General features: G+C 54.0%; 2 protein-coding genes across 2 annotated transcripts; both read left to right on the top strand.

Moving 5' to 3' along the window:
* Positions 1-9,348: 9,348 nt before the first annotated feature.
* DUSP11 (dual specificity phosphatase 11) lies at positions 9,349-13,643 on the top strand (the record flags this gene model as incomplete). The annotated part of the gene is made up of 9 exons (XM_079547476.1): positions 9,349-9,383; positions 9,470-9,545; positions 10,185-10,316; positions 10,873-10,996; positions 11,549-11,609; positions 11,893-11,939; positions 12,061-12,133; positions 12,388-12,516; positions 13,301-13,643. 9 exons carry the CDS (start codon positions 9,349-9,351, stop codon positions 13,641-13,643), a joined length of 1,020 nt encoding a protein of 339 aa, XP_079403602.1.
* A 1,202-nt stretch (positions 13,644-14,845) lies between these two features.
* Positions 14,846-25,384, top strand: STAMBP (STAM binding protein; the record flags this gene model as incomplete). The annotated part of the gene is made up of 10 exons (XM_079547447.1): positions 14,846-14,900; positions 15,155-15,395; positions 20,014-20,089; positions 20,242-20,337; positions 21,029-21,404; positions 22,122-22,246; positions 23,072-23,209; positions 24,640-24,752; positions 24,940-25,039; positions 25,328-25,384. The coding sequence occupies 10 exons, from the start codon at positions 14,846-14,848 to the stop codon at positions 25,382-25,384; spliced, it is 1,377 nt and encodes a 458-aa protein (XP_079403573.1).
* Between the last annotated feature and the right edge of the window lie 1,744 nt (positions 25,385-27,128).

Here is a 27,128-nt window from a genome sequence, read left to right as displayed (position 1 = left end):
GACCAGGCTGCAACGCCCCTGTGGGCTCAATTACTGCATTGACAGCGCGCAGGTCCTGTGAAAGCCTCCATTTCCCACTCTTCTGCAGGACAGCAAGGACTGGAGTATTACAGCGGCTGGTCCTAGGCACTGTGTGAGCAGCAGCTCGCTGTTCTTGAACCAGCTCATGTAATGCAGCAACTGGTCCTGTGGTAAGAGCCACTGATCTACCCAAACAGGTAGTTCTGTTTTCCAAGCTACGGCTATAGGCTGCTGCCGATCAACGGCCCTTCTTGAAAATTTGTCTGCCAAATCATGCCCCATTGACTTAAAAGATCACGACCCCAGAAAGTCCAGGGAACTGGCAAGATGTGAGGAGCAGGGTGAGCAATGCGACCATCAGGCCCTTCAAAACATAAAATTCGGGCACTCTGGTTGGGCTGTTGCCTATCCATCTGTGCCTGGGACTGAGGTGTTGCCTGGACCCCCTCCCCATGAGTTCCTCCATGCCAATATTCCCTGGCCTGCATTAGCAATAGTGTGGCCAGCAGGAGCAGGGAGGTGATCATCCCCTGTACTCAGCACTGGTGAGGCCGCACCTCGAGTGCTGTGTTCAGTTTTGGGCCCCTCACTACAGGAAGGATGTTGAGGTCCTGGAACGTGTCCAGAGAAGGGCAACGAAACTGGTGAGGGGTCTGGAGCACAAGTCCTATGAGGAGCGGCTGAGGGAGCTGGGGTTGTTCAGTGTGGAGAAGAGGAGGCTCAGGGGAGACCTCACTGCACTCCACAGCTTCCTGAAGGGAGGTTGTGATGAGGAGAGCTTTGGCCTCTTCTCCCAGGCAACGAGCAGGACACGGGGAAATGGCCGCAAGTTGTAGCAGAGGAGGTTTAGGTTGGACATAAGGAAGAAGCAGTTCTCTCAGGGAGCGGCGCGGCGGGAGCGGGACGAGCGCCGGGGACGGAGCCGAGAGCAGCAGCGCGGGGCGGGGGGGGAATGGGGGGTTGCGATTTCTCCTGTCCGCGGGCGGCGGTGGGGTCGGAGCCGCGGGTCGAATGCGGAGCTGGGCTGCTTTCTGCACCGAAGGGGGGCGGCAGGGGGGGCGACGGGGAATAGTCGGAAGGAATTGTTCCTTGTCGAATGCGTTTAAGCCCTTCCGCGATTTGGTGCCGACCAGGTAAAAGTTGAGCAGCCGTTCTGTCTCAGTAATAGCAGCCTCCCGGAGTTTCGCGCCACTTTTGTGCTAAAGCTCTCCATCCAGAGAGAACCTCGGAGGATTTTCGGAGGACTCGGGCACATTGTTGCTTATCCCTTCGAGAAAAGGAACTAACGCTGAGGTAGATACAGGCTGGTTCCGAAACGTTAAAAATAACCGTAACGCTGCCAGATTTCCTTGCTGCTCGTCCGTTAGCGAACTGCCCGCAGTTCCCGACTGCTCGCCTTCTGTCTGCAGAGCGCTGCGGGCGCCCAACAATCTCTCCGCAGTTCAGTGGGCGGCGCTGGCGGGCCGGGCTCGCTCAGCCTCGGCTTCATTTGCTGCACGCCTGGTGCACGGGCTCAGATGTGAACGACCCAAATCGTTTATGATGAGTTCTCACATCACACAAGTGCCTCCACAAGTTTTCTCTTTCTAGCTGTCCCATCTGGCCCCACAACCTTCCCATCCAGCTTTACATGGCAGCAGAGCATTCTGCAGCCCTGAGCAGTTTTTCTTGTATTCCCACAGAGCCAGCAGTGTGTTCCTGCAGCTTGGAAAGCAAAGGGTATGCTGGGCTAAATGAGAAAAGGGGTGGCCAGCAGGGACAGGGAGGAGATTGTCACTCTGCCCTGGTGAGGCCCTACCTGGAGGACTGTGCCCAGGTGTGGGGCCAACAACACAAGAAAGACAGGGAGCTGTTAGAGAGGCTTCAGAGGAGCGCCACAGAGACGATCAGAAGGCTCGCCAGGTCCCGGCCAGATCTGCGCTGTGAAGCTCAGGGCGATCCCCTGGCAAGGAACCCAAAGGGAAAGAGCACATCGGGTGATTTTTGGTTCTTGATCTCTGATTCCTTCCGTTCTTTCGTCTGTTGAGCCCAGACGGCAGAGGGCTGTGGGGAGACCTCATTGCAGCCTCCCACTGCTTCAAGGGAGATGCTAAACAGGAAGGAGATGAACTTTTTGTGGGGAGATGGTGCCTGGTGGGTACATTTCTGTCTGCTCACCAGGAGACTCGGGAATCTGGCGTTCTACAAAGATATGGAGAAAATGCTGCTGTCTTTGGAGAAGTAACGCCTGCTGAGGATGTCATCCTCCTGACAAGAGCAGACATTTACAGTCCTCCCACTTTGCTGCCTTCTTTCTCTAGAGATAGATGGAGAGCCTGTGGACGAGGCCGTGCTTCAGGAGGGCAGCAGCCACACACTGCCCATCTCCCGTGAAGGCACAGAGGACGTGCCAGCAGCTGGCGCTCCAGGTAGAGGCCTGCCCAGAGCTCTGTGGCTGACGCTTGGAGGTTCTGTTGTTGTGTTTTGTGTCTGTGGCCTCCTGGAGCATTTCATGGCAATGTCAGAGCTCTGGTGAGATCGCCAGGTAGGCACGAGGCGCAGCAGTGACCACAATTGTTCCTTCAGGTGCCGGAGGTGAAGAAGCCACCAAGGGCATCTACATTAAGGACGTCCCCATGTTCTGCTTGAAAGGTGCTATTGGTGTGTTTGTTCCCATTCTGATCCTGGTAATTGTGTGCTGCATTTGCATCTGGCGGCGGCGGAAGAAACAACAGTGAGTTGCTCCCCCATCCCCATCCCAGCTCTTTATTCCCACTGCTCTGTGCGGTGCCGGGAGGAAGGAGAGCGGGGGGCTCCCCGGGCCCTCAGCAGTTCCTGTCTCTGCAGGCGCCTCATGGAATCTGCCAAGGCCCGTTCTGCTGTCCAGGATCGCTGAGCACATGAGGACAGACAGACAGACAGCCCGACACAGCCGAGAGGACAGATGGTCTCGGCACCAGTGGCCTCCATGTGGGCCAGGTGCTGCGGATCCCCAGCACATCACTGCTGCCCAGGCCCAAGAGTGGCCCTGCTCGGCTGCCCCCGGTGCAGCCCGCCAGCCCCCCAGCCCGGCCATGTACACCCAAATAAGGTGGGCCTTTGGTCTGGGAGGCTTTGGGCTGCATGAACGACTGCAGGCAGAGATGTAGCAAAGTGAATACAAAACATTGAGTGATGTGATGTTATTTAATGTAATTGAAGATGGAATATCATAAAATATTATAACGAATGAAATCTAATAGTCCCACGTTGTCCCAGTCCAAGGTGGTGTTGTTGGACAGCCCAGGTTTGGAGAGGTAGGGCTGGGGCCGGTGCTGGTGCCCCTGGAGCACTGCTGCTGCTGCTCTGTGTGCCGCGGGGCCGGCGAAGAGCCCAGAGCTACAGGTAGCCTGAACTGTTGGCCGTTGGTTGCCTCCTGCTGCAGCACGTGGGCCGGTTTCTGCAGACGCTCCCGTTTGTGCCGAGCCCACCCAGCTTCGCCTAGCGCCGGCGTTTCTGCCCTGGAGCGTCCTGGCCGTGCGGCAGCTTCCTCTTCTTGGCTGGGCCGCTGCCAGTGCGCCGCTGCTGCCCGCTGGTGGTGCAGGCGGGCGCCGGGCTCTCGGCCGGCTCGGTGCCACCCTGGTGGTGGTTGCCTGGCACACGGCAGGACGTGCAGCCGGGTGGCAGTGCCAGGCGGGTGAGAAGCACCCGGGGTTGCATCTGCTGCGCCTCCTCCATCAGCTGTGCTGTGCTGGGTGAAGGAGGTGCTGGGACATCCAGGGGGGTCGGCACGGGCAGCTCTGGTGATGTGCTGCAGGGCGGTAGGAAAGGCATGTAGAGCAGCGGCCCGGGGGACTGCCTGCAGCACGATGGATGTGTGCACAACAGGTCACTCCTGATCCAGGCCTCTGCCTCTGCCTCTCCGTTTCGCTCCCTGCTGGCCCAGGGAAAGTCAGGGAGCGCTGTGATGAACGGTGGTGTTTTCCTGCTGCTCGGGACGTCTGGGCTCGGTGGCTGTGTGGCATCGATCCACCGCAGCAGCTCTTCCCTTTCCTGGCTGTCCAGTTCAGGCAGCAGCTCATCGTGACCTCCTTCCTCTGCTGCAGTGTCAGTTCCTTCGGTCCCCCTTGTTTGGGTATCAGCAGGGTCCTGGTTCTGCTGGGGGACCTCCTGAGGACTCGCCACTTCTGAAAAAGCAAGAACACCCCCAGAAGGATGAGGACAGCCTTCCCACAGGCACTCAGTGCAGACACCCCCCCGCCAGCTCTGCAGCCCCCACACTCACCGGTGTTCAGCCACGTGAGCAGGTCATCCATGTCCGGGATGCTGTCCGGGATCTCTGTGTTGGATGCCGCTTCTGGAAAGGGAAGAAAATCCCCGCAGGGGTAACGCCAGCTTTCCCACACCCACTGAGTGCAGACAACCCCCGCCAGCTCTGCTGCCCCCAAACTCACCGTTGTTCATCCAAGACAGGAGCTCATCCATGTCCGGCATGTCATCCGGGACGTCATCCGGGACCTCTGTTTTGGGTGCCACTTCTGGAAGAGGAAGAAAACCGCCACGGGGGTAACGCCAGCTTTCCCACACCCGCTCGGTGCAAACGCCCCCCCGCCAGCTCTGCTGCCCCCAGACTCACCGTTGTTCATCCAGGTCAGGAGGTCATTGATGTCAGCGATGTCCTCCTGGATGTCTGAGCTCGTTGTCGCTGCTGGAAAAGCCAGAACACCCCCAGTGAGGCAGCGCCATCTTTCCCACCGCCACCCGGTGCGGACAGCCTGCCGCCCGCTCTGCAGCCCCAAACTCACCACCTGATTCCAGCGCTGCGCTGCTGCAGGTGAGCGGAGCCGCGGTGGGACTTGGGCACACCGGAGGTCCTCGGAGGACAGTTGAGGAGCCGGGGCGCTCGGGGCCCTGCAGCGGGCAGCTGCCTGCGGGCTGCGGGGGCTCCCCATGGAACGCAGCCCCAGGCTGCTGCCCCGTCGGCTGCTGGGGCTGCTGCGTCCCTGCCACCAGGGGATGTTTGGAGCGGTGGGCAGGGGCACTGGGGGCAGGCATACCTGGCTGCGTCTCTGCAGGTAGGCGCTTGACCAGGGGTAACTGCTGCCCCACGGGTGCCAGCTGACCAACGTTTCGGGGCATCCCCCCAGGTGGCAGCTGACCCACAACTGTGGGCAGCCCCCCAGGTGGCAGCTGAGCCACATTTGAGGGCATCCCCCCAGGTGGCAGCTGACCCACAACTGTGGGCAGCCCCCCAGGTGGCAGCTGAACCACATTTGAGGGCATCCCCCCAGGTGGCAGCTGACCCACAACTGTGGGCATCCCCCCAGGTGGCAGCTGAACCACATTTGAGGGCAGCCCCCCAGGTGGCAGCTGAACCACAACTTGGGGCATCCCCGCAGCTGGGAGCTGACCCACCATTAGAGGCAGCCCCCCAGGTGGGAGCTGCACTCCCTGTCCCTGGACGCCTGGTATCCCAGGCCAGACGGAGGCCTGAGGCACCATGTAGGTGACATTGGGGACAGGGAGGGGTTGGAAGGACACCGGCACTGCTGCCTTGCGGAAGGTGGGCTGCATTGCAGCGGTGGCCGGTGGAGGCACAAGGGATCCAAATAACGAGGCGTCGGGTGTCGGAAGCACCGTCAGCGTCCGTGAAGGAAATCTCTCTGTGGGGAAATGCCCAAATGGGCGCTGGGTGAGATGTGGGGCACTGGGATCCCCTGGAGGGCCGCAGTGCCAGGAGCAGAGCAGCCTGCTGCCTTACCTGCCAAGGGAGCTCGAGAGTGGCAGCGGGGGGTTCCGTGACCGCTGGGGTCAGCCCCTCTGCCCTGAGGTCACAGTGCTCCTCTGTGACACGGTCCCGTGGGGCACAGGCATTGCTCTTTGCCCACCCCATCACCAGCACTTGCTGTGGCTACAGTCGTGGTGGTGACAGCATGGGACGAGTGTGGGGAGCTATGGCCTCTGCCCGTCTCATACTCCTCCTCCTGATGGCTGTAACTTCCTGCAAGGTCGGTGCTGCTCCGTGGCAAGCACCAGGAGCAGGTGGGTGAGCAAAAGTGAGCGGCACGGGGGGCAAGAAATCAGGCTGCGTCCCCACGGCCAGATGGCAGGCTGCCCTGGGGCTGTCCTTTCCTGGGGGACGTGCTGGGCAGGGGAAGGCGGCCAGCACCCAGTTCCCAACACAGGGTCCCCCTCGGCCCCCAGCCCAAGGGAAGAGCCAGGCACGTTTTCCTCCCGTGCTGTGGTTTCACCTTCCTTTGTGCCCACCAGAGATCTGCACTAAGAAAGGCCGAGTGGCCACACGTTGCTCCATGCGGACCGTGGTGGTGTTGCACACGTTTAATGGAAACTTCTCTCATCTCTTGGTGATTCTAGATGACTACGCCGATTCTTTTCATGCGGTTGCCTGGTCGGACTCGACTTTTGTTCCTGAGGTGGAACCTGGAGGTAAATCACTGCCAAAACAGAGCCTTGGAGGCTCCCCTTCCCATTCTCTTCCCCTCCCCGTCTCCAGACAGTGCCACACATGGATTGCTGTGTATCAGCACGGTGCCACTGCAGGCACCCAGCAGCTCAGGTTGAGATGCTGCCACGTGGAAGGGAGAGAGGGGTGCTGTGGAGCGATCCCCCCTTGTTCCCATCTGGAGATGGGTATGTGGACGTGTCTGACACAAGCTGCTCTGTGCTGTTTATTTACAGATGTGAGTGGAAGTGAATGGGGTGCAGAATCCCAGCCGGCTCCGGGGTCGGAAGCTCTAGCAGATGGCATGGGTACGTGACGGCTTTTTGCTTGCTTTGCGAGCTGCCAGCTCGCAGCCCTAATGTCAGCCAGGCCTGCAGGAGCGGGAGCACAGAGCTGCAGGCGCGTGCCCTGTCCCTGCACCATCCCCGGGTACCACCTGCTCCTCAGCTGTGCCGTCACGCAGTGACACAGATTGTGGTGTATGACGGAAAGCTCTCGTGGTTCCTTGTTGCAGAACTGCCTCCAGAGAGGGCCGTGCCAAACGCGCAGCTGCCTCCCGCGCAGGAGCCCCGCTGGCCTCCCAGGGGTGGGTACTCTGCCCGGACGGACTGCACCAACAGAGCGCTCAGTTCAGCAGTGGGTTTCTCAGAAATGTGTCCTGCTCCGTTCTGTTCAGGTCCTGCGAGACAGACAGAGAAACCGGGACGAGGAAGATATTTGCCGCGGTTTGCTCATGTCCTGAAGGCAATGACGGGGGAGAATGAAGTGCCTGGTGGGTACATTTCTGTCTGCTCACCGGGAGACTCGGGAATCTGGCGTTCTACAAAGGTATGAGCAGACATTTACAGTCCTCCCACTTTGCTGCCTTCTTTCTCTAGAGATGGATGGAGAGCCTGTGGACGAGGCCGTGCTTCAGGAGGGCAGCAGCCACACACTGCCCATCTCCCGTGAAGGCACAGAGGACGTGCCAGCAGCTGGCGCTCCAGGTAGAGGCCTGCCCAGAGCTCTGTGGCTGACGCTTGGAGGTTCTGTTGTTGTGTTTTGTGTCTGTGGCCTCCTGGAGCGTTTCATGGCAATGTCAGAGCTCTGGTGAGATCGCCAGGTAGGCACGAGGCGCAGCAGTGACCACAATTGTTCCTTCAGGTGCCGGAGGTGAAGAAGCCACCAAGGGCATCTACATTAAGGACGTCCCCATGTTCTGCTTGAAAGGTGCTATTGGTGTGTTTGTTCCCATTCTGATCCTGGTAATTGTGTGCTGCATTTGCATCCGGCGGCGGCGGAAGAAACAACAGTGAGTTGCTCCCCCATCCCCATCCCAGCTCTTTATTCCCGCTGCTCTGTGCGGTGCCGGGAGGAAGGAGAGCGGGGGGCTCCCCGGGCCCTCAGCAGTTCCTGTCTCTGCAGGCGCCTCATGGAATCTGCCAAGGCCCGGTTTGCTGCCCGTGGACAATCAGCACATGAGCACAGACGGTCTCGGCACCAGCGGGCTCCACGGGTGCCAGGACGTCCTGCCCGGGTGCTGCGGAGCTCCAGCCCATCGCCGCCCCCCAGGCCCAAGAGTGCCCCGACTCGGCTGCCCCCGGCGCGGCCCCCGCGGCCCCCCAGCCCGGCCATGTACACCAGGAATAAGCCCCAGCCCCGCCGGGCACCGCCACCGCCACCACCCCCGTCCTACAGGGGATGGTAGCAGTCTCCCTGGGGCCGGGCACCACGTCCCACACCTGGACAGCCGCTGCTGCCATCCACTGTGGCTGTCCACATTTCAATTCCAGTCTTCTATTCCATCAATAAATAACAACATCATTTCCCAACTGTGTGAGAGCTTGCTTGATCCGTGCAGGACACAGGGGGGAAAATGCCCCCAGTCCCCACTTTGGCTTCTGTTCAGGGTAAGAGGTTTCCACGCTACACCTGCCAGGTGTGTAAGTCACAGAGACCTCGTGTTTTTGGAGTGTATTTGGGGTGATGGAGCAGATCTTCCTGGAGGAGATGTTGAGGCAGCTGAGGGATTTGGAGAAGTGATCCGGGTCAGCCAGCACGGCGGCACCCAGGGCAGATCGTGCCTGACCCATCTGGTGGCTTTTTTGATGCTGTGATGGCAGTGATGGGCAACGGGAGGGCAACTGATGTCATCTCCCTGGAGTTGTGCAAGGCCAGACAGAGATGGGTGCAAAGGACGGGCTGTGGGGTGGAGGTTCAGCAAAGCCAAGGCTGTGCATTCAGATGGGAAATTTGCCTCTTGTGTGCCCTACAGGGATCCCAAATGAGAAAAGAAAAGCTTTTTCTCTGGGTGCTTCGCTCAGAGGCTGCAGCGCCTCTGCTATGGAGAAAGGCTGAGGGAGCCGGGGGTGTTCAGCGCGGAGAAGAGAAGGCTGCAGGGAGCCCCCGCTCCACAAGGGAGATGGTGATAGGGACAAAGAGGAATGGTTTGGACGTAAAGGAGGGGAGATTTGGTTCAGATGTCAGGGAAGTTGTTCACAGAGGGGGAGCTGAGGCCCTGGCACTGCTGCCCAGAGAGGTTGCGGGTGCCCCTGCATCCCTGCGGGTGCAGCCAACTCAGCTCCCATTGCAGTGAGTGGAGACGAAGGGAGGGATGTGGCTGATGACACTCCGACGGCCAGTGGCATCGCAGGGCTGCGGTGCTTTGTCTCTGAAAGCCACCAAACTTCCACCTGCTGGCTGTCTGCTTTCACCCATCTGTCTGTCACAAAGCGCAGGGGCTGGGAGGAATCCCTGCAGAGCTCTTGCAGAGGTTCCCGCCCCGCTCCGCCAGGTGGCGCTGTGGTTGCAGCTATCCCGGCTCCTCCTGATGACGTCACGCAGACGGATGGCGTGCGAGGTCATGGCGGCGGAAGCGGAAGTAGTGGAAGCGGAAGTCACGGCCGTGTCTCCGTTCCGTTGTCAGCATGCCGAGCCGTGGCCGTTCCCGCGTCCCCGAGCGGTGAGTGCAGCACGGGCTGCTCCGCACGGCGTTGCGAAAGGGCTGCCCCAACTGCGGCTCTAACGTTCCTCCGCTTCCATTTGCAGGTGGACCGACTACGTCCCGCTAGGCCGCAGGCTGCCGGGCACCCGCTTCATCGCCTTCAAAGTGCCCCTGAGGAAGGTGAGCGGGGGCCGAGGGCCGCCCCGGGGGTCGCGGTGCTGAGGGGGAGCGGCGAGCAGCACCGCGGGCCGCGCTGTCACTCACGGCTGCTGCTCACTCGGGGCTGCGCTCACCGGGAGCTGAGGACAGGGGCCGTCCGTGCCCGGTTCGTCCCAATGCAATGCCCGATCAGGCTGGGCTGTGGGCTGAAATCTCTACGGGTTCCTTCCTATTCCTGCAGTTCAGTAATTTGTCTTTATTGTTTCCTTCATCCCTGAGCAGATGGCGGATGACGGATAGAAGTTGGATCGTGATGGGACAAGGGGGAATGGTTTTAAAGTGAGACAGGGGAGGTTTAGATTGGATATGAGGAGGAAGATTTTCACCCAGAGGGTGGTGAGGCACTGACACAGGTTGCCCAAGGAGGCTGTGGATGCCCCAGCCCTGCAGGCATTTGATGCCAGGCTGGATGTGGCTCTGAGCAGCCTGGGCTGCTGGTTGGTGACCTGCACACAGCAGGGGGTTGGAACCAGAGGAGCATTGCGGTCCTTTGCAACCCAAGCCATTCTATGATTCTGTGATTGCTGGGGAGGCGTAGCAGTTCACCAGTCACAGTGAAGCTGTGGTTGACATTTGCTGCTGAATGTTGCTTTCCTTCAGAGCTTTAATCAGAACCTTCATCCAGAGGAGAGATTTTCGCCTTGTGACCTCATTGAGAAAATCAAAGAGCAGAAAGAAGAACTGGGCCTCATCATTGACCTGACGTACACAACGCGCTACTACGGACCAGAGGTCAGTGTTGGACTCTGCACAGGGGAGAGAAATGGTCTTGTTAAACCTTGATATTGCTGCAGAGTGGGATGATTTTTGTGAGAAGGTAACTTTAAAGAGCACGAAACGCCTCAATTCCCTTCCAAGGGAATGTGGGGAAGCATCTCACAGCGGTTGAGATGGAGTCTTTGTGTTTGATCAGGTGTGACACCGAGGTCTCCAGCCCTTCTCTTTCTACAGCCACCACAGGTTTTTGGATACCCTAAGGGTGTTTTTGTGGGCTGAACAAGAAGCTGATTACAGTGGTTTTTGGTTCAGGGTGTTAAATGTGCGGATATGTACAGGAAAAGTTATTCCCACCTCAGTGCTTTGCCCTTCTTAGGGTGGAAGGAGTGAAAGCACAGGTGGGTTGTTCTGAAATATTGGCAATGTGTTAAAGGGGTGAAGTCGTCTTACCTAAAACTGTTGCTGCTCTTTTGGTTTCCGTTGGAATGCCAATTTGTTGTATCTGTTCGTCAGCAGTTCTCTACTAGGTGAGAACTGTGGAGTAACTACTGTCCTCCTTTGTTTCTTGTAGGAGCTGCCAGCTACACTCAGGTATTCAAAGATCCTGACAATGGGACATGAAATACCAAACAATCAGACTATTTTTCAATTCAAGTGTGTTGTGGAAAACTTTCTGAGAGACAACAAAGACAACGGTAATGTGAATTTCCCTTCTGTTACCCAGTGCTGTCTATGGGAAGGGCAGTGTAGCCTTGGAGATTGGTGTTCTCATTTAACCTTCATGCACAGCATGGATTTCTTTTCCTCCACTTGGTGTTTGAATGTCGAAGCAATGAGATCAGTCTGTTGAGGTGGAGGAGTTCATGCTGGCTGAGAAGTAGCAGTGGGTCATGTGTTAATTGAGACAGGGACTGTGTCTGTAGGCTGGCTGTAAGCAGTGGTAGCTGATGAGCAGTGGTGTGAACAGTGAGCTGTTTGTGCTTGGGAAATGTGGGGTAGCCTTTCATAGAGCTTTTAAAAACGTCCTCCCTGCAGTGAGCTGTGTGACCGTGCAGATATGGGGTGGAATAAGCCAGTGAGCCAAATCAGCTGTGATCACCAACCACAAATGGGACTTTGTTGCACGATCCTTTCAGTTTATTTACACTTGTGACTGTTGGAGGACAAATGTCGAGCTTGCTTTGCTCTGACTTGGTTTTAGGAAAAGCAACACTGCAAAAATATGACCTGGTTGCTGTTTGTTACAGATAAACTCATTGGAGTGCATTGCACACATGGCTTAAACAGAACTGGCTACCTGGTTTGTAGGTGAGTTGTCTGTGGTCAGAGGGCATTAAGTGGGGGTGCTGGCAGTTTCAGCAGTAAAAGTGTGTAATCCAAGGCCTGCAAGGACCTGAAGCTCATGAGCTTAGAAAAGATGTTTGCAGGGAGTTGTTGAAATCGGGAATAAGAGGCAACAAAATGCTGATATTCAAATTTGGCTTGTGAACAGAAGCTCTACAAAATTCCCGCTTGTTTTTGAATTGTCTCTGATCTGTAAATGTCTTTGGGGTTACTTGTGTGATTAGAGCTGTCTTGTTGGTCTGCTCAGGTACCTGATTGACGTTGAAGGCATGGAGCCCAACGCCGCAATAGAGTGTACGTACATGTATGTCCTTCTTGTCAAGATACAAAATACCTGCTGTGGGCTTCTGGTTTTAATTGGGCTTGTGCTCGTTCCATTGGAGTGCTGTTAGAACTCAGACCTTTCTTTCTCCAGTGTTCAACAGAGCTCGAGGGCACCCCATCGAGAGGATGAACTACATTGAAGATCTCCGGAGAAGATCTGGAATGTGAGTGCACACAAACAACGAGAGCTGCAATAGTTAGATTTTAAGCTTGGCTGACTGCTGCTGCTTGAGGTAGGGTGGAATTGGGATGAGGAAAAAGGTGGGCAGCTGGGACACGTGGGGTTACAGATCTGCACGGCCTGACCAGCTGCCTTCCTTGGGAGTTTTGAAAGGGATTGATTGAAGCGTGAGAGAGCTGTTATGATCACTCGATGAATGGTTTGTGAGCCCAGCTGTGACCAAGAGTTCTGTTTAAGGAAACGTGAAATGAAGAATTTGGGGTCAGTCCCCCTCAAAGGAAGAGTGGGCACTGTGTTGAACAGTAGAAAGCAGAAGGCAGAACATCACCCACAGCGTCCAGAACACCTCCTGTTAACACCATCCAGGTGGGTTTTTGCCTCTTTCCTCCGTGCTTACTGTACAGCTGAGCAGATAGAACAAAAAAAAGCTCTTTTTTTCCTCCTTAAGTAACTTAAACTCATGTTTTCACAAGTTTAGATGCAACTTCGCTACATACAAGAGAGCATCCATTGCCATTTCTAGGGGCTGTGGAGGCAGGGGATCCTCCCTCTGTCTTGTTAATGCTGAAGTGTTCCTCGTGTCTGCAGCAGCATGAAGCTCTTTGCCTTTGAATAACACACTGCAGATGTGGAGTGGCATTCCTTACAGTGTAGGTTAGTTCCTGGCAGAGCTGCAATGTTCTCAAACTGTGAGATACTTCAGGGACAAGAGCACTTCGTTTGGGTCAGTGGGAGCTGTTCTTCTGTCACCCCATCTGGCAGGGATGGTAGGGGAGCAGTGAAGGCAGCTAAAGAGCTGCTTCTTTGCTTGGGTCACATGCCCTGGTCTGGCCTCCACTGGATGGTGTGGGAGCTACAAAGCCATCTGCTGGGATCAGTGCCTGCTAGCTGTTGGACAGTGGCTTCTTCAGCCCCACTTCTGCTGAGTATACAAAATGCTTCCTGCTGGAAGCAGCCCTTGATGCTGCACAGCTGTAAGAAAGCAGTGTCTAGGAAGAGCTGACAGCTCTTCCTGCGTGTTGCACATTTTAGTCTGAGGCAAAAGGAACTGAGCCACAGGGCTGAAAGGATCCAAAACTCCTCAGCAGAACCTGGGAGAGACAGGAGGGGGTTGAATTCTCCAGGTACTGACTTCCAAATCTTCTTTCAGGAATTCTGGCTGTGCCAAAAAGAAGAAAAAGCGACATCACGGAGTGCCTGAACAACGCCAGGAGCTTGTGCACAAACCTGGGATGGCTGAGAAAAGGTGGCCTTGCAGTTTGGGTCCGAGGAACTGTCCAGTTTCTTTGCCTTACAACATGCAGCGCAGTGAAGTGTGCTTCCTAGCTCCAAGTCCCCTCCAGCAACAACCACAGGAGACACACGTGGCCAGGAAGCGCCGGCGGCGGCGGCATAAGAAACGTATGGCAGAGTTGAGAGGCACAGCAGCATCCACTCAGGGCTGTGTTTCCACAAAGGAGTTGCGCAGAGGCTCCAAACTGAGTGAACTGTGACATCCACCAGCAGCTGAGCTGGGTGGTGGGAACTGCAAGTGGATGGAGATGTTCTTGAGATCAGCACAGCTCTCTTCTTTCTCTTGTTGTTTTTTCCCCCTTTTTTACACTCTCCTGTGTCTACTTTTGACAACTGACTCAGAATTTTTGAATTGCTATGTGATATTCTGCAGTCCTGGCTCCGTTTCTCAAGTGATGGAGGGAATAAATGGAACTGGATTAATTCTAAAGAAACATCATCAGGAGCTTTTACCTTCCACAAAAGGGCTTTTGTTGATCATTTCCTTAATACACGTGAAGAAATAGGATTTGGCCTGAAGCTAGGTGATTTTTTTTTTTATTATTTTTTCACTCACATTTGCTAGAGTAAACATGTGCCCTGCTTACATCCTAAATGTATGTTCTGGGCCAGTTTCTCCAGCCCGGTGGGGACGAGAAGCCCTGCAGATGTGAGCCTCGAGCCCGGACTGAGAGCGGCCCCTTTAAGGCTCGGCGCCCCTCTGGCGTGACGACGCCGAACTTCCGCCCGGCCTCAAAATGGCAGCCGCTGGGCCGGGCGGAAGCATGATGCAGCTGCGAGATGCCCGGATGTGACGAGGTGTCGTGATTGGGTGCTGAAACAGCAGGGGGCGGGGTCACGGCGTCAACCCGGAAGTGCTGCGTGCAGGCTGCGGCTGTCCACCCGGCGCAGGTCGTGCCCCGTTTCGGCCCTACCGCCCGTTCCCGCTCGGTGGGGAGGGGGGGAGTGCGCTCCGCTGGGAGCGTCCGGTCACCTTTCGTGCTCCGCTTTGGGCGTAAAGGGCTGCGGGGTCCTGGGGGCGGCGGGCCGCTCCACCACCTGCGCCGTGGCGGCTGTGGGGCTGGAGATGCTTCCCAGGGGGCAGCGGGGTGGGGCGGCAGCAGCTCGGCGGGGACTCGTTTGCCTTTCTTGGGGCACTGTGGGAAAGAGAGAGGGGAGGGGGCGTTCCTGGGGTGACAGCGGTGCCTTCTGCGGCACAGAGCAGTCTGAGTCCGCATGAGACCAACTGGGAGCCGGCTCGACGGACAGGGGCGGTTCTGCCCAAAAGTAGTGCCTGGGAGCACGGCCTGCAGCTCTCCTCACCACCGCGTGAGCGATCAGGGGTGTGCAGTGTAGGAATCCTGTGTAAAGCTGCTGCTGCTCATGTCCAAGGAAAACGTGTTGGCTGACTGACCCCAAATCAATGGCTGGCACTCGTGTTGCACAGAGAGACGAAGAGAAAGGAGGAGCTGTTTTGGGTAGGATTCGCATCACTCAGACCTTAGCTTGAGATGGGTTACCCAAGGAATGAGCTTGAGCTCGTGGCCGCTTTTCAGGTTATAAAGGTTTATATCCAAGTGCTGTGTCCAAAAAGAGCCTGGCTTCTCCCACATTTCTCCCTCAGGACCTCCTGACCTTTGCATTAGCTGGGGGGATGATTTCTGTCAGGGAAACCAGACACATAACCTGTTCTGTGGTGGTTTTGACTCCCTCGGCTTTTCTCCCACTGCAGAGCTGCTCAGCGCTGCGGCAGGTTTGATGTGCCTCGTTATGTCCAACCATGCTGATGTCGGCCTCCCACCACAGGAGCGTGTCCAAAGCCTGATCCGGGTGGGGAGTGCTGTGGAAGTGAGTGAGGATGTCCCACTGCGGCGCTACTATCGCTCCGGCGTGGAAATCCTCCGCATGGCCACCATTTACTCAGAGGAGGGCAACATTGAGCATGCCTTCATCCTGTACAACAAGTACATCACGTAAGAGCAGCTCTACTTTGCTTACAATTAAGTTGTGTTGATGCAAGGGGTTGTGGGGTTTCAGTTGGTTATTTTGAGTGTGTATAGACGTTGTTGAGCTGGAAGAACCAGGTTCTGTCCAGAGCTTTGCTCCTTTTGAACTGATACAGGTGACCTGGTTTGGGTGACCACATTGTAAAGGTGCAAGGTACAAGCACTGCTCATTGCTTTGCAGAATGCCAGTAAAAATTCCCTGAGATCAGACTGACTTTATATAGCTGTGTCAGCAGGAGGAAGGTGTTGGCTCCTTTTATTTAAAAATTTCCTGGTGTTTTATTGCTGCGGAGCGGTTAGGTTGATCTCAAGAACTGTGATGTTATATGGATTGGCAGGCATCCATGGTCAAAGGTCACAATATCAGGAGATGAAGGCTGGTTGTGGTTCTCTGATAAACCAGTTTCAGAGGAGAAGCTTTCTTTATGTTTAAGCTACGACAACCTTTTACAGCAGTCACCACATTTCACCTTCAGCACAGAAATCAGCTGTGCAGCACTGGAGGTTTTGTTCTAGAAAATAGTGTAATTCCCCCCACACACCGTGCAGGTATGTTTGCACCCAGACCCTTCTGAGGAAGGACATGAGGAAAAGAGTCCCAGGTCTGAACAACCTGACCCCAGTCTTCTGACTTGGACGGTACGTGAGATGTCCAGGCTCTGAACACTCTTCTGAAAAGCCAGAGGTTGTATATAAACCCACCAAGCCCCTGTTTGGTATCACAGCTGCCGGGTCTCCAACACAGGGGCTGTCCATGTGGACAAGCGTGGAGTTGTTCCTGCTGTCACCTCCAGGGCTGGCTGGGAACAAACCATCTTGGGTCCGAAAGCCACGCTGCGGAGCAGAGCGTGCGCCGTGCCGATGCAGTGACGTGGCAGCAGCTCTGCTTTTGCCTGGGCAGCTCGGAGTACGAGTGGTGCAAACGTGTGTCTCTTGCTGTGTTCAAAGGGCTGAAAGTAGTGATGCTCGGGAAATACCCTGGCAGCACTGAGTATCCTGTTCCCTCAGGCTTTTTGCCCCAAATCCTCCCATTCTCACTCACCACAGGGTCGAGTCTCCTTTCTGCTGTTCTACCCAAGTATCCAGATCGAGCTTGGCATTTCTATGGGTGTTTTCCTTTCTTGCCTGCCTGTGTGCACAGGGTTCCTGCCCCAGCCTCCTTCAACCCAACACATTTTTCTCTGATTAGCTTTTCTTCCCGCCCTGCACTTCCTGAGCTTTTATGGTCATTGTCGCTGCGTAGGGAGCTGCAAAGTGTAAAACCATCGGGAAGGTTTCCAGGCTGGTTACATAGCTGGGGCTGAAGGAGAAGCTCTTTAACTAAACAAATGAACGAAACGTGCCTTTGCTCTTTCATTACAGCAATGCTAGGTGCTGGCTTGCTGTTCTTCCAGCAACTTTCAGATGCCTGTGGCATTTACATTAGCCTGGCTCTCAGGCTGCAGGAAAGGTGAAAAGCTTTCCCTTTCGGTGGTGTGATTTCTCATGTTGATGAGTATGAGCTGCCAGCTTGCATTATCTGAAGATACAAAGTTAATGCCATCATCTCATTTCTTTAAATGGAAGAGTAATGTTCTTGTGGAAGTGAGAGGCTTGGCAGAGCGTTGTTTGAGGTGTCCTTCCCTGAGACTGTGATCTGGAAGGCAAGAGCAAAGCACTGTAACTGGAGTCTCTGGTGGAGCTTGCTCTGCTCTCCCATTTCTAGAAATGGGATTTGATTTATTCCCACCCCCCTCTCTGGCTACTTCAGCCCAAATCTGTGGTCACTGGTGTGACTCTGGGCTTGGCTGCCTCTCCTCAGCTCCCCAGCAGGAAAGTATGAACTAGTGCAGGCTGCAGCTTTGTGAAGAGGAGGACTTCAGCCCTGAGAAGTGTGTGAGAGGCTCCTGGCTACAGCTCTGCACGTGGTGTCTTTGTTAGGAGCAAACGTGCCATCCTCAGGAGCAAGTCCTTGGCTTTGTGTCGACTGCACGGCTTTGGGAAGCTGGATGTCCCTTTATTTCCCTGCAGGAACTCCTCAGGTAGTGACACCTGAGCGAGAGCCATTTGTTTGGGGAGGATTTTCGATCGATATGGGATAATCTGAGGGTGGATCTACACTGAGATTCCCACTGAAGCAGCCAGTTCCATTCTTGGTGCTCAGTCTCCCACTTGATCTCGACGTGTTTTCAGTGTTTCTGTTTCCCATGCTGAAATGAAGCTCGTGCCCATCCTGCAGAGGGCAGGAGGGAGGCACGAGTGTCTCTAAGAACAACCAGGCTGCACTTTACAGATGTCAGTGCTGGCACTTTGAAAGACATCTGCTTGTTTGTCTTCATCATCAGCTTCTGCACCATTCACAATGGATTTGTTCTCGAAGCAGGAGTTTGCTGGAGCCTTTTTGAGCCAAGGCAGAGCAGAGCAGGGAAACGTGAGACGAATTTCCTGGGAGATGTGGATTCCTGGTTTGTCCGTGTGACTGCGAGCTGCTAGGATTGGCTCCAAGGGTTTGTGAGGGGTGTAAAGGGACTCGAGAGACACTGGTTTGGCATGTGTGCTGTAGCAGTGCTTAAAAATAGCCTACGATGTGGCTGCTCAGTGCCAAGCAGCCGCTCCGTTCACAGCAGACTCGCAAAGGCAGAGGTTTGAACCAACCCAAAGCTTCTGGTGATGAGGGCTGAGGGTTTAAGCCTTGCCAAGCCTCATCTGGGCTGTGGGTAGGAAATGCGAAGCATTCTTATTCAGAGAATTATTCCTTCCTTATTCCTTCCTCAGTCTGCTGCTGGTCTTCCCTCAAGGTTTTCCTCTGGCTGCCTGAGGTCCTCCCTGCACCCCGCTGCTCGCTGTTCCCCTTCGTGCCTTCTGGAAAGCCAGCTGCCTCTGCTGTTTCTTCTGTCTTCCCCAGGCTAGCATCTGCTCTTAATCCTTCTTAATGAATCCCTTCCATTTTAATCTTCAATCTGTTGGCAGTGATCACTGCCTTGTTTTGTCTCCTTGACACAGTGACCTACTTTGCATCCACCAGCCCCAAGCAGGGACCTCACAGCTTCTCCGTGCCATGGCTGTGCTGATCCCGCGGTCTCTGGCATCCTCATGCTCTCCATGGTAACCACAAGTACAACCAAGGGCTGGGATTGTGAGAAGGTCTTCCTTTTCCCAGAGGGCTGGGTTTTAAAGCAGATGGGTTTATTTAGTGCACACGCAGTGGTTTCACAGCAGGAGGAAAGCTCTTTGCTCACACCGTGGCTTTCCCACTTGGCTCTGCTTGGCTTGTTTGTGCTGAGCTCTCTACTCTTCTTCCTTCTGCCTGCACACGGAGCTGCTCCCTGCTCTGTCCCTGCTCATTGCTCTTATTCCCCTTCTGCTCTGCACTGGTGCAGCCTCACCACACACCCTGAGTGCACCACAATACAAGAGGGACGTAAAACTCTTGGAGAGCATCCAAAGGAAGGCTATGGAGATGGGGTCCCTTGGTTTGTTCAGCACAGGGGTTGGGGGGAGGCCTCGTGGTGGCTGCAGCTCCTCACAGGGAGCACAGGGACAGCGCTGAGCTCTGCTCTCTGGTGACAGCAACAGGGACTGAGGGAACGGCACAGAGCTGCAACAGGCAGGTGGGGGTGAGGGAGAGGTTCTGCACTGGAGGGTGGAGGGGGTGGCACAGCTCCCCTGGGCAGTGGGCACGGCTCTGAGCTGCTCAGGGAGCATTGGGTTTGGACTCACACTTGGGGGCAATGATGGGATGCCTGCAGCCTGGGAAGCATCATGGTGCTGAGAAGACGGCCCTGTATCTGTGGGCTTCCCACCTTGCTGCTGTACTTGCAGTGTTCTTTTCCTGTGTCCTAAGCTGCACCCTGGAAGGAGGAGGAGCTTCTATTCTGGTGCAGGTTTATCTGTAGAGAAACCACAAATTAATCTCTTTGTATCTGTGCTGGGAGCGAGGTAATATCGAGCTCAGTCTTGAGTTTCTCTCCCAGAAATCTGCTTAGAACCAGCACTGCTGCCTAGAAAAAGGCCTGAAATATTGCCCTGACCTCGTGGGGTTGTGCACAGCCTTTCTGCAGGTTTCCTATTCAAGGTCTGAGTTAATTTCTCCTTCCCTTGCAGAAACTGTTCTCTCCCCCCATGCAGGACTGTGTGAGCACTGAGTTAAGACGAGTCCTCGAGCTTGTCTGTTCTCCCTTTGGATGTTCTCAGAGGTGAAGGCAGGTGCCCAAGTCCTTCCTGAAACACTGACAGCATCCTTGGTGTTTCAGACTGGTTTATCGATGGTTTTAGACTGGTTTATCAAACTGGTTTTCCGAAAAGAAAAATAAAAATTAAGGAAGTATTTAACCCAGAGGATCATCACCAAAGCCCAGATGGGAGAAAAGTCCTGTGCAAGGTGTTCTCCTGGGGCTGAGCAAGAACCCTGCATGCCACAGAGAGCTCAGAAAGCCACTGTTTGGTGGAGAGTTGATTGCAGAAAGGCAGACAGGGCTCAGGGAAGTGGCAGAGCAGAGATGCTGTGCTGGAAGCAAATGATACATACCTCCCCAAATGCCATTTCCTTCTGCTGGCACCATTCTGCTGGGATTCAGGAATTCAGGTTTCTCTCCTGTGTTTATAGGCTCTTCATTGAGAAGCTGCCAAAGCATCGTGATTACAAAACTGCCGTCGTACCTGAAAGGAAGGAGACAATGAAAGTAAGCAGTAATGTTCCAAGTCTTCAGTGGCTGCTGATGAAAACGCTTTGGGGTTTATTTTCTCCAAGAATCTATTGCTTCTTTCATCCATTCTGGGCCTGCTTTTCTTGCCTTGGTGCTCTTGCACTTAGAATTGTGTTTCTTCCCTTCAGAAGCTGAAGGAAATAGCCTTTCCCAGAGCTGAAGTCCTCAAGAAGGAGCTATTAGAGAGGTACATGAAGGACTACACTAAGTACATGGAGCAGAAGGTGAGTGAGAGGAGATTGGAGGCTTCTGCTTCTTGGGAAGTGTGCAGAGCCTCAAAAGGTTTGGAAGGCTTTCCATTCTCAGCCACCAAGGGGTTGGAAGGGGTCTCCAGGGCTCCTTGAGCACTCTGAAAGATGAACTCTGGGAGGCCCCAGCTTTCGGAGTCCATCCTCATCACCTGCAGCATGGCGCTGTCTCTGCTGTCATTACGTGGGTGAACTTGTCACAGGTGTCCCTGCGTCTCATTTTGTTGCAGTCTGAGCTGGGACATTTATTTGGCTTTCTTTTTGTTTCAGTGTGTGAGGTCTTATGGCTCAGAAATTCTGCAGATGCCTCATGACGATATGAGCAGGGATCTGGGGTTCTGTGGGCGAAGCAGAAAGCTCTGCAGTCAGTTTTGCTTTATGAAAATGCTATTTTGGAGAGAAGAGAGAGAAATCAATCTAGAATCATGTTCCCACACAACAGCCTGGGTGAGGCAGCAGTTTACTGCTCTGGTCTGGCTGGTTTTCTGATAGAAGTGCTGATCTGTGCAGAAAGTACATCTTGTTGGTGAATCTCTGCAGACCATTTAGGGATGGTCTGTGGTTGCTGAGGGTCTCCAAGCAGGCTGGAAGCTGCAGTTCTAAAGGAGTGATATTTGCTGATGTCCTTCGAGTCTGCTGATGTCCTTTGGTGTATTTTGTCTTGCAGAAAGAGAAGGAACAGGAAGATGCACGGAACTTGGCTTTGCAGCAGCAGTTAGAAGAGGAAAGAAATCGTGTAGCCTTAATGAAGCAGCAGCAGGCAGAGCAAGAGCAGTTTCTTGCCTTCGAGGAGATGATTCGACGACAGGAGCTGGAAAAGGAACGTTTGAGGATAGTGCAGGAATTTGGAAAGCCGGAGCCAAGTGCTGAGTCTCTGGATGGACCCCTCATCCCTGGCATGGAAAAGCCACCTACTGATTTAACCCCAAGGGTTCCTGTCTCTCCACTTCACTCTGGGAGTCCATCAGGGGGGACTGTCTCAGCCAAACCTCCTGTTGTGGACAGATCTTTGAAACCTTGTGCTTTGGGGAGCACAGAACACAGTTAGTACATCTCCTGTGCATTCTTCTCCCTTTCTGGGGCTGAGCCAAACAGAGCCAAGGAGCTGAGCTGTCTAAGAGGCTTTTGGAACTGTTTCATCAGATCTCCATTCTTTCTGGGGATTTGGTCTTTCGGGTACTGGGGGTGCTCTCCCCAATGTCCAGCAAAGATTTGCAGGCTGGAGAGAAACTGTTTTCTAATAATCCAGCCTCAGTCTTTCTCTGCTGACCTAAAATCTACAACCTGTTTGGCTTTTGACCTTCCTAGATCCAAATACTTTTTGGAGATTGGGGCTTAATTCCTGGCTAGACTGACTGAACTCTCCTTTTTTGCCAAAATAGATCCAAAATAGCAATCCAGACATTTTTAAACGACTGGTTCTTAACCAGAGAAACATCTTACTTTTAAGTAACATTTTATGAGTGTTCGTGTTTTCATTTTCTTCAGCCAAACACATACTAATAGAATTCTAAACCTCTTTTCTTTCTACATATCTCTTTCCTTATTTTGAAAGAGGTATTGGCTGTCTTTTATGGAGTGTCACTGTGACTTTATTTACCTGTGACTGCCAATAGAGGAGTAGGCATTAGAGTTAGCAGAGCAGTTAATGTTTCCAGGCTGATTTCTTTCTGTCTAGTCCCTCTAGGTCTGGACTGAGGAAACACCTCTCCAGTGGCACTGGCTATCATTGCTCATTGTGCTCCCAATTCTCCCCACAGCTGCAGGCATGGAAGCCCTTCGCCAGGTCATTGTCCCCAGAGAGCTGTGCCATAAATTCCTCCAGCTGGCTGATGCGAACACAGCCCGAGGTGTGGAGACCTGTGGGATCCTCTGTGGTAAGCTGGTAAGATGATAATAGTAATTAAGCCCCTGGAAGCAGGACAGAGGCCTTTTCCTTAAGTAGAATAGGTTTGGAAGTGGTTGGAGGACTCTGCCAGAGTGCAGTTTCACTGATGATTTCATAGGAGTGTAGGGGCCAGGCTGCTTCTGCTTTTAACCCAAAGGTTTCCTCAGTCTGTGTGCAAGGAAATGTGCCTCAATGTGGAGTGACAGCCAGCAGTTCCTGTGAGTGTTCAGCTTCCTCTCTCTGATTGCCATGAGTCCCATCTGTGAGCCAGGACCCTCACCAAGACAAGGCTGTGCAAGCACAGGCTGAAGGCAGTTTTGTGTGCAGGGGTTTCTGCTGGCAGCTCCAGCCTCTCTCCTTTGTCACCTGGGGCTGTTTTGCTCACCGAAGTTTCCTTTGAAATGAAATAGTTTGATGTAGCAACTTTCTGCAATCTGGTTCCCTCCAGATACTTGGTGACTATTTAATTATGAGATACAAGCTCTGAGTGAGTGCAGAGATTTCCTTCAGATGGGAGTGTGGGGCTGAGCTCCTGTGGGTGCTCACAGAGAAGATGAGCTAACAGCCGCAGGCTGACTTGTACTGAATCTGTGACTCCTTTTTCAGATACAGTTACCATACAGTTTCCCTTACCGTGGATGGTAGATGCACTCAGGCTTGTTTGTAGAGCTGCTCTTCCCCTTGCTGGGCCCCTGAGTGATGAACACAGAAATGCTTCATTCCCAAAGCTTAGGAAATTACCTTTGCACCAGTGGGCGGCAGCAGATTTCCTGTCTGGGGGGCGTTTCTGGAGAGTAACAGCCTCCCTGTGCTGCCTTGCAGATGAGGAATGAGTTCACCATAACCCACGTCATCATTCCCAAGCAATATGGAGGCCCTGATTATTGCAACACAGAGAATGAGGAGGAACTCTTCCTGATCCAGGACCAGCATGGCCTCGTTACACTCGGCTGGATCCATGTGAGCCTCTCATCCCTGCTTCACTTCCAGTCTGACGTTGCTTTGAGCTGGGAAGGAAAGGGGTGTGGGGAGATGGGCTGGGAGAGGAGGATTTGATGGAGGATTTGGTGTGGAGCTGTCAGCATCATAGAATCATAGAATGGGTTGGATTGGAAGGGACCTCAAGGATCATGGAGCTCCAACCCCCTGCCACACGCAGGGCCACCAACCTCCACATTTCACAGCAGCCCAGGCTGCCCAGGGCCCCATCCAACCTGGCCTCCAACACCTCCAGGGATGGACAGGGCACCACAGCCTCTCTGGGCAGCTGTTCCAGCCCCTCACCACTCTCTCTGTAAAGAACTTCCCCCTGACATCCAAACTAAATCTTCCCTTCCTCAACTTAAAACCATTTCCCCTTGTCCTGCCATTATCTGCATCCTTTCCTCTGTGATGCAGTCTTGCTCACAACTTGTGTTGCTTGAGAAATTCAGGCCTGTTGGAGGTTCAGATCCCTTCCTAGAACACTGACCCCTTTAGAAGTGGGACACTGGGCTAAAAGCAGACTTAGGACATCCCAGCCTTCTGTCTGGAGCTCCTGCTGTCGGTGCATGGCCTCTGCAGTGATGTGTCCCTATAGTACACAGCTTTTTGCAGACAGCTGTGTGCTGCTCTGCCGCAGGGTGTGCCAGCTCCAGATTCCTCCTCTGGCTCCCTGCTGCCTGTCCCCGTGGAGCCTTTGGCAGTCGGATGTGTGCCAAGCAAAACGTTTGGTGCTGCTGAGTAATCTCTCGAAAGCAGCAGCTGCTTTGCAGACTTTGACAAATAAATGCCTGCTGAGTGTGCCTGATATGTGCGGGTGTCTGCTGTCAGTGTTAACTCTTCAGTGATGGCCCCGCAACATCCAGGCACCCTTGGGAATCCCTTGGAGCTTTCTGCTACAAAAAGGCAACGAAAGCCTTACAGGGGAAGAAGGAAAGGCCTTTGTGCCAGAGTGAGGCTATGAAATCTCTCAGCAGGAGCTGAGTGCGTTGGATGTTGTCTGTGATTTTTAAAAGCTTTGCCATCTTCGTGGGATGTGGTCTCTTGGAATGTCGTGGTGATATGTTGTGCATCTGGTGATGCTGTGCCCTGAGATAGCCACACTTCGGAAGTGTGTGAGGTGACTGCCCTGCAGGGTGCCCTGCATTTAGGGCAAGGGAAATGCTGTGTATTACAATATAGTTTGCAAGGGACGTGGCCAGAAAAGTAGAGCTTCTCCTGTCCTCTTTCCAAATGCAAAGGAGGAGCAGATGTTTTGGAGCAATCCAAAACAACTTTCAGCATGTTAGCAAGTCCTCTGTGCCATCTGAGGAGCTGTGCCTCGTTACTGTTCCACTTGGCAGATGCCAAGTGAAAAAACCCATCCAAACCTGCTGTGGTGTTCTCTCTTCTCTTACCCTGTGTTTCAGACTCACCCCACGCAGACAGCTTTCCTCTCCAGCGTCGACCTGCACACACACTGCTCCTACCAGATGATGCTGCCAGAGTCCATCGCTATTGTGTGTTCTCCAAAGTACCAGGAGTAAGTGTGGTTGCCCAGCTGTGGTAGGGAGCAGCTCTGTAGCCACAAAGCTGCCAGAGGAGTGCCTTGCAGAGCGTGTGGGGTCTCGTGCTTGAGACAAGCAGATTCAAACATGCTCTTGAAGTGCACAAGCAGCTGTTTCTGCTTGCAGAGGCTCGAGCTTTATGAAGTTTGTGCTTATTTCTAGGACAGGGTTTTTCAAGCTGACAGAACACGGCCTGGAGGAGATCTCCTCTTGTCGACAGAAAGGATTCCACCCACACTCCAAAGACCCTCCTCTCTTCACTGTAAGTTGCCTCATGGGGCACTGGGGACTGTAGTACCAGACGTTAGCATACTGGACAGTTCACTTGAGTTTATATCCGTGGTGAGTCACTGCTCTGTGGCCCAGGACAGGAGAGAGCCTCGCAGGGGCTTCTCACTGGAGTTGAGATGCAAAAGCTTTCTTTTGTTTCTTCACTGCAAGGAGAGGGCAGTTCTCAGAAGGCCAATGGATGCAGATTGCATCAGGAGACGGAGGAGACGCCTGAGCTGTGGGAGTATCTGAATAACCCCATTTCTTCTTTCTCTTCCAGACTTGCAATCACGTGTCAGTAGTCGAGAGAGATGTGGTGCTGATGGATCTACGATAGGCCTCTTGCCTTAAATACCCACTGTAAAACCACCTACCTTCCCTCTAGGCCTAGGTAAAGTTTTGGTTCCTTCTGTAGCAGGTGATTTCCACCATGTGGTGCCCCTTTCCCTTCCTCCTGAGCAGTCAGGGCGAAAGCGATTCCCTGACCTCAGCTCATGAACTTGGTGCCTGGTGTTGGACTGGGGAAATGGTGTGGAGGTTCAAGGTGTGGGGAAAAGCTAACAGGAGATTGAAAGACAGAAGCTAACACTGAAGCAAATATTTAATTTGTAGCTTGACCAGCTTCTTGGATGGGGAGGGTCCTGCAAGTTGCTGCATCCTTGAGCTGTGAAACCTCTTCAAGTGCTTTCCAAAGTGGGTCTCGCTCAAATTAACCCATGTTCTGCTTTGACTTTCTTTCTGGGTTGGTAAATTGTGGCCTCGAGCGTGGCTGGTTGGAGCAGATAAATCTTTGCTAATGTTCAAAATTAAACCTTCCTAACACCTCTCACTCCATGCAAGAACCCATCCTCCCTCCTGGTGCTCGCATTTCTGCCCAGTGGAACAAGAAGGGGCCCAACCATTGTGCTCCCCTTCCTTTGGGAACCCCCATTTCAAGAGTTTAGGGTGAGAAGATTCCTGGATGCAGCACTGCTTAATTCCAGTGATGGTGAGGGGGGCATCTGGTTACTTTCTTCCTTTTCTTGGATGGGGTGCTCACTCCAGCGAGGGTTTGGTTTGGCTGGTGCTGGTGATGTGACAGAGGAGGCTCTCCCATCCCATGGTTACAGCATTGGTACACTCCGTGGCTGATCCCCACGTGGGGCTCAGCTGCTCACCCAAACTCCTGGGCATGTTGTGTTTCTTGAATCCTTAAACACTCGCTCTTGACTGCCTCTGCAGTCTTTAAAGCATTATGAAGCCTGTCCTTGCCAAACCAAGCACTCCACGGTGTTGCAGTGATGCAGGGCACTATCTGGGGTCCTTCTCTGTGCTCCTCATTGTTGAAAGCCAAGCAGTGACTTTGCATCCCTGAGCTGTCGCGCTGAGCCTCCGCCCTCACCTGTATCAGCACTGAAAGAGCACTACTGAAAAGTGGAAGGCTCAAAGTGTGACACATCACCTCTCCGTGTCCTCTGTCGGGATGCTCTGATCGTCTGCATGTATCTGCATGGGCAGGGGGGAGGGCTGGAGCTGCCTTCCCACCCGGGAGACGCACAGACATGGATATACTGTGCCCTTGTACTCCTACCTACAAAACAGCAAACATTCGTTGGTGTACAGTTTAATACAGACAGGTTGTATTATGGGCTGCTTCTCTCTCTTGTTTTCTTTGAGTTAACGCCTTGGGCTGGAAGGAGCTGCTGAGAATGGGGAGGGAATCTGTTTATTTATGGTTTATCTGACAAACTGCTGCTGCAGTTATCGGTGTGGTTTCAGCAGCAGGAGGGAAGCAGTGGGATCTCATGGCATCCTTGGGAATTGACTTCCAGCCCTCATTTCTTTAAGCTGTTGTCCCAGGTGGGTTTTGCTGTCGGAGTGTCCATCCCCTGCCCGTGGGTGAAAGGAAGCAGTCTGCTCTTCAGCCTTGCAGCTCCTGAAACAGAGCTGCTTTCCAGTTCCTGGTGCAGCCTCAGCTCTGAGCAGAGCCCGGCAGCGAGCAGAGAGGAGCTGGGGGCATTTCACTGCCTCCTCTCCGTGTTGTCCCAGTGACCCATAAACCCTCACGGGGGATTTTTCGGATTCCTCGCAGTGTGGCTGTG

The sequence above is a fragment of the Tetrao urogallus genome (assembly GCF_951394365.1).
Source record: "Tetrao urogallus genome assembly, chromosome: 27".
NCBI classification, from domain to species: domain Eukaryota; kingdom Metazoa; phylum Chordata; class Aves; order Galliformes; family Phasianidae; genus Tetrao; species Tetrao urogallus.
Note: the sequence above shows the minus strand (reverse complement) of the source record. Positions and strands in the feature narration are given on the sequence as shown.